General features: G+C 42.6%; 1 protein-coding gene across 1 annotated transcript; it reads right to left on the reverse strand.

The window, feature by feature from the left end:
- Window positions 1-446: 446 nt before the first annotated feature.
- ISL1 (ISL LIM homeobox 1) lies at window positions 447-6,214 on the reverse strand. The gene is made up of 3 exons (XM_075079032.1): window positions 4,703-6,214; window positions 3,080-3,247; window positions 447-821 (listed from the first exon to the last, which is right to left on the reverse strand). Exons 1-3 carry the CDS (start codon window positions 5,024-5,026, stop codon window positions 705-707), a joined length of 609 nt encoding a protein of 202 aa, XP_074935133.1. The 5' UTR covers window positions 5,027-6,214; the 3' UTR covers window positions 447-704.
- Between the last annotated feature and the right edge of the window lie 262 nt (window positions 6,215-6,476).

Genomic DNA, 6,476 nt, shown 5'->3' on the forward strand with positions numbered 1-6,476 from the left:
ATTTTTAATCCCTTCAGACTTGATAGAGGGTGGATCTCAACCAAACAAAAAAAATCCCCACTACAGTACATGCTAGAAGAGACCCAGGAAACAACCCCTTGTTAAGAGTCAACTAAAAACAACATTGCAAACCAATGCAGCTCCACCTTCCTGCAATGAATCTTTCAACAATGCAGGGCTAAATCGTCTCTTTCCTGATGATGGAAAACCTATTGGAGCTCCTTTTGGCAAGGCAATCACCGATATAGAAACAGCACCATTCGGATTGGGAGGGACTAGATAGAAAGTCCCTCTACCTTGGTTTCTCCCTAAGATGTGCAGTCAAATGAAAATTTTTTTTTTCACTTTTTTTTTTTTTTTTGAGATCCATGGGTACAAATCCTTTACGTTTTGCAAATGTCTTTTTGATCCGCCTCTGATCATTGAATAGCGCCGGTTTGTTGTTGTTTGTTTGTTTTTTTTTTTAAGTATTTATTCTAGTAAGATCCCATGATTGTCTTCACAGTGTTGCTACCATATTACCTTGTCTTTTCAAACATGACTCCGTTCATTTCATGGAGTGGTTCTTTGCTAGGTTCGTTACAGGTTTGTTAAATACTTTATCCCCCTAAATTTTGGAGTCCCAACGCGATCATTTCCCCACTTTCTCCAACAGGGCTGAGGGTAAGGGCAGAAACAACAACAGAAATCTGCATGAATGTTCCTCATGCCTCAATAGGACTGGCTACCATGCTGTTAGGCGTATCTGGCAGCTGAGAGGACATGGACGCTACTTCACTTCCAGTAGAATTGGAACCGGGTCCTCCTTCTGAAAAATTAACCTGCCAAAAAAAAAAAAAAAAAAAAAAAAAGAAAGAAAGAGAGAGAGAAGAAAAATAAGAAAAAGAAGTGTTGTTACAACTGTAACAATCAAAGAAAAATAGCAGGCAAAGAAGAACACAAAAATAAATACACAGGCATGCAGCCGAACGGCCTGATACATCTCCACGGGAGGCTGTGTCACTGTTTGCTGCTTTGTTTAGCTTCCCCATTGACTTCACAGGAATCTTCTTTAGGCCTTCGGCCAAGTCACCGAAAAAAAATAGGTTTAAAAAAAAAAAAAAGACAGAAAAATCAAGCAAATGAACAAACAAACATTAATGAGGCCTTCTTCCCTGTCTTGCAAGAGAGGCAATCCCAACAGGATGTTCTAGTCAATTATTTAAGAGAGCATGTGTTTTTTTGACACGAAACTGCAAGGTTACTTTTTTCCCCCTTTGTGCACATACTAAAATAAACCTGGAAGGAGCATCCAGGAGCAGAAGGTATTTGAAACAACCCATCCTCTTTCATTCGTGATTTGAAGTGGGTGCTATCTCTTTTTAACGAGAGTCAGTTTGATAAAAAAGGTCACACTTCTCCATCCTGACGTGCCTGCTGCTCCCGTTAGTTTAGGAGCCGCGTTGGGCAAAGGCATGATTTGCAGGGTGGAGCTTTGCTAATCCAAAAGCATTTCTTTGGCACCTATTTAGCTGGCCAATCCTGTGATTAAGGCCCCTTACAGTTTAGAGTCGTGCCTTGAATGGTCGATGAACTGTCTGTTCTAAACACAGTTCTTTATTTTAACTCTTTTTGGTATCAGACATTATGTCCAACATATATCAATATTCATCTGTCTATTTGATGATCTATCTACCTTTATGAAAGCGTGTGTTTGGGCTTTCCGTCTTCCACTCTGGGCTGGTTTTTGTTTGTTTGTTTGTTTGTTTTGCTGGTTTTTTTTAAAGAACTACTCCATACAAAAGCTCACTGCATCAAAGGTTTTTAAAGTCTTCTATTCTGTTAAGGCACAATAAGTAAGGCAGCCAAAGGAGATCAATTTTTTTGTGTCTACTTGACAGCTTGATTAAAGCAGGAAAACCGGTGGCTGCTCTAGGGGTAAAACGATGCAAACAGCCCTGCTGCCGTGCTGCAGCTTCCCGAGCGAGCACCGTGTGCCTGGGGAGGGAAACACACTGTAGCCTGCCACTGTGCAAAAGAAAAGCAATCCTGCAAGACAGCATGATATTAAACTGAAAAGGGGTCTGAAAACAACTCCAGACATGGCTACAAACCTTCGCCTTCCATCGCTTTATGTAAAAAAAAAATGCCCAACAGATCTAAAAAAGGTCTCTATGTTAATTTTTCACCATTTAGTATTATTCTGAATCACTGAAAAAACGTACACAATGTACCTTATTATTTCAAAGGTCTGGTTTTAACACACTTAGGCCAGGAAATTGAATTAAGGCTGAACTTCTGTCCTTAATTCACCTTGTTGGGCCTAAGTAATGTAGATTATATGGTCCCATATGAGCTGCCAGATGACGTAGGCATAAGGAAGTGAGTTAAGAGCAGAATTTATTCTAAAAAGTCTGTTTTCTTTTGGCTTAAGGCGGTTTATTATATGGTTTGAATTTTTCACATGAATACGTACAAACAATTCCCTTTCCGAAGCGCAACATTTAATGTAAGCTGTATGTATGTATATATTTGTGTGTGTATATATATATAAAGTTATATCTAGAAGTGCATGCTTAAAACAAGGACTTCAAGAATTGTATCAAGCTATTTATGTTTGTGTGACAAAACGAGGGCACAGGGTGAAATTATAATCATGTATTTAAAATCCACCCTTTGGCATAAAGGCAAAATTGGCCTGAAGGGGGGAGGAGTGAATTTTAGAAACTGCTTTCACAAATGTCCGTAAAATTAAATGACACGTGAAGGCTGTTTTAGTTCTCTGGATAGAGGTGCTTTCAGTTTTCAGGAGTGTTCGAGCCGAGTTAGTCTCAGACCTGGGTCGGGCCTTACCCAGTTCCCACTCAACTCGGCAAGAGCTCTGCTGGACACCAAGGTAGGTTTTGCACCAAGCCCTATTAAATCAACTCAGTTTGCTGCATGTACATAGTGCCATCATGCCCACCTTGCAATTTCAGGAAATCCCGGCTAGTCTGGATTGCTCATCTTTCTGAGGGCATCCGACACTTTTAGAGAATCCCCGTCATAGCTCTGCCCCCGGGTACAGGCTGGCCTGCTCCGACTGGGAACGGACACTTACTAGTTGCTGAAAAGCAGGTTGGTCTATGTCACTCTGCAATGCGAAGTCACTCAGTACTTTCCAGGGCGGCTGGTAACTCTGCACCTCCACCGGGTTCGCCTGCAAACCACCGTCGTGTCTCTCCGGACTAGCAGCCACCATCGGAGTTCCTGTCATCCCTTGGATATTCTGTAAACAGCCCAGCAAAAGATGTTAATGAGCTCGGTTAACTTTATTGTGTATAAGCGCTGAGTCAATAAACTGCTTTCTATCTTATCTATACAGTCGCTTGTATTTGCTTTGTTAATCTGCTCTGGATGTCTCACTCTATTCGGCTCCAGGTCAGCCTATTTCTACCCGCTGCATTTATCACGGTGGAAGTTTACTTTCTTTCCCTTTAATCCACCTATTTCTCTCAAGGCATACCCCCTCCGCCCCAAGCTTTCTTGAAGACCAGCACTCTGTATCTTGGCTGCCGATGCACGCCTCGGCGCAAGAAACGGTTAACCATGCTGCCTTTCTGTGTCTCATCCAGTCTGGTTTTGTGCTGCGTGACCTTAACTGGATCATATATCCACTGCACGGCAAACCTGCGGTACGTCAGTACCGCGCTCTTCCCAGAAAAAAAAAAAAAAAAAAAAAAAAAAAAAAAAAAAAAAAAAAAAAAAAAGAAAAAAAAAAGAAAAAAAGAAACCCCAGCCCCGCCAGTATGCCCTGTGGTGCAGGCACTGTGTACAAAATAACTCCAAGCCTCGACGAATAGATTGTTCAGGCGAGTTAATAACATCGTGTTTTATTGCATTCCAACAGGGTAAAATGAAACTCCTTAAATTCCACTTAACTAGGCAGTCTTAAGAATTAATAGTCATTCTCAGGTCAGTCACTATACACAGGGAGAATAACAGACTCTTCTTCAAGTGCACTAACAACAACAGAAAAAAAAAAAAAGTTGGCTTAAAATGGAAACAGACAGTTTGCTCTGCTGAACACAGCTTTCCGCTTGTTTGCATCACATGTGCATATGCCCGCAGACAAAAACTCAGTGTATTTCTGCGTGAGAACTACATATATTTTAAGTAACCTGTAAACACGATGGTAATCCCCAAAACTTTGTATTACTTTTGTGTTTTTCTACAGTAAGTGCACTGACAAACAGACACGTATACACACTGTAGTATATAAAGTGCTAAGAAAATACATCAATTTTCCCTTTTACTCATGGGTTTTACTTTTGGGTTTACTCCTGTGTAAAACCATTGAAGAGGGCAAAGGCTTCATTCTCCCCTCAAGGAGTCCTTTGCATTTGCAATACAAATATTACACAAGGCTGGGCTTATTACATCCCATAAGATCTGCAGATCGCAGTTCATGCTGCAGAGAAGTTAGTGGATTCACTGTGTATCCTCAGCCCCCCAAAAGACCTGTGTTCTCTTGAGCGGCCTATATCGGCTGCTCGCTGTGGTCTGTTTTAATTGCACTGACAGCAGAAACAAGCGGATAATAGTTAAACGGTATCACTGTCTTTGTTTTAGGGAGCTCCCACAAAATCAAAAGCGTCAAACCGACCCCAGAGGCTGGACATGAGCCCAGGCGTTTCTCCTTGGGAAGGAAGGCAGCGCACAGTCAGAGGCTGAAGCCACTTACAGTTTTGTCATTGGGTTGCTGCTGCTGAAGTTGCTTCATCATAATGCTCCTTTTTTTGTCCTTGCAACGCTTGTTTTGAAACCAAACCCTGATGACCCTCGGGCTGAGGCCAGTCATTTCTACCAGTTGCTCTTTCATGAGGGCGTCAGGTCTGGGGTTGGCAGCGTAGCAGGTCCTCAAAGTGTGAAGCTGTTTTTCATTAAGGACAGTCCGGACTCGGGTGGTCTTCTCGGGCTGCTTGTGGACGTGGGGTCGCAGAGCTGGCTGTCTGGCAGAGATAGGTTCTGCTGTAAGGGAAGGGGAAGGGAGGAACAGGATCCCCATGAGTAGGAAGCAGGGAGTCTGCAGAGGCTATGAATCTAAGCTGGTGGGACAGGGGGAGGTGGGGGGGTTGGAGTGGGGGTGTGATGGACCCTCTTTCAAAGGCCATTCAAGAAGTCAGATCTATCGCAGTTCCTGCAGCCTCCTCTGCTTTATGCGCTGCTGGAGTGACAGGACTGACATTTCTGACTCCACAGATAATTAATTAGCAAAAACAAACCACCCCCCCAAACTCCTTAATGACAGAAGCTTGAACCTGTGTGAGACTTGACAGGGGAGGGTGAGTTCGCTAAGGTGTGCAGGCGCTGGGAAAGGAGGGGGAGGGTTTTACATATTTATTTCCTGACAAATCACCAAAACAGATCTTTGGCCTGAAAATTACTGAAAGAATACTTCTTAAATTAATCATAATTCGGGTCTGCTTCTTGTATACCGAATCTAGCTCACTTTATCCAGTGGCCGCGATAAGGTGCAACAGCTCCCGGCAGTTTTACTCTTCCAAATCAGAGCAAAACAAGCCAAATCCGCTGCACCGTGACCGTGGAGAAAAATCCTGTGAGAGCCCCGTATCCCAGAGCTGGGAAGATGGAAGCCTATCTCAGAAAGTGGACATTCTAGGTGAATTTATGTCGACTTTTGATGAATACTTAGAAAATATTAATGTTTAGCCAATTTTTTAAAAGGGAACAAGCCTACCAACGTATGGAAACTGCCAAGAAATGCAAACCTACGGGTAGTGTCACATCAAGAGCTAAAAGCATTCGTGTGATTCTACTGTTCTTCAGTGTATTGTGTAGCTGTAGCTATCTAGATGTAATTTGACACAGTCAAGGGAAAAATAAAAACACTAGGGGTTTGGGGTTTTTTTGGTGGTGGTGGTGGTGGTTTGGGTTTGGTTTTTTTTTCTTCCCTAAAACTAGCTAATATTCAGACGTGCTTGGTTTTGTACAGTCGGGTTCCGACTTTTTTTGATTATAACAATAAATCAGCAAATGCGCTGTGTTGTACCTGCCGACACAATACACCTTTCGGAGACATGCACAAGCACACTACAGGGAGCAGGCACAATCCTCTAAAATTCTGCAATGATCAGCTACGGATTTATTTCTGCATACACGCAGGTGTGTCACCTGAAAGCAGCTCAGAAGCGGGAAACGAGCCCGTTTAATCTTAGCTGCGTTTGTAAATAACCTTTCCAGTTTCAGTTACTTGCACAGCAGTAACGCCGGCCAACCTATGTTGTTCAGCCTTAATTTGCCTCAGAGACGCGCCCCTTCCTAAAGTTAAGGGTCTCTGATATTTGCTGTACCTGCCGAGAACTAAAAGTGTAAGTAAAGTTGTAAGGTGGGGCGACTCTGGAGTTATAAAGCTTAGTTTTAAGATTATATTCTCATTAAATCACATAAAACGTTTCAAGGAGGCAGAGTCACTTTAAAAGGCAATTACCGAAGAT

The sequence above is a fragment of the Phalacrocorax aristotelis genome, chromosome Z (assembly GCF_949628215.1).
Source record: "Phalacrocorax aristotelis chromosome Z, bGulAri2.1, whole genome shotgun sequence".
NCBI lineage: Eukaryota > Metazoa > Chordata > Aves > Suliformes > Phalacrocoracidae > Phalacrocorax > Phalacrocorax aristotelis.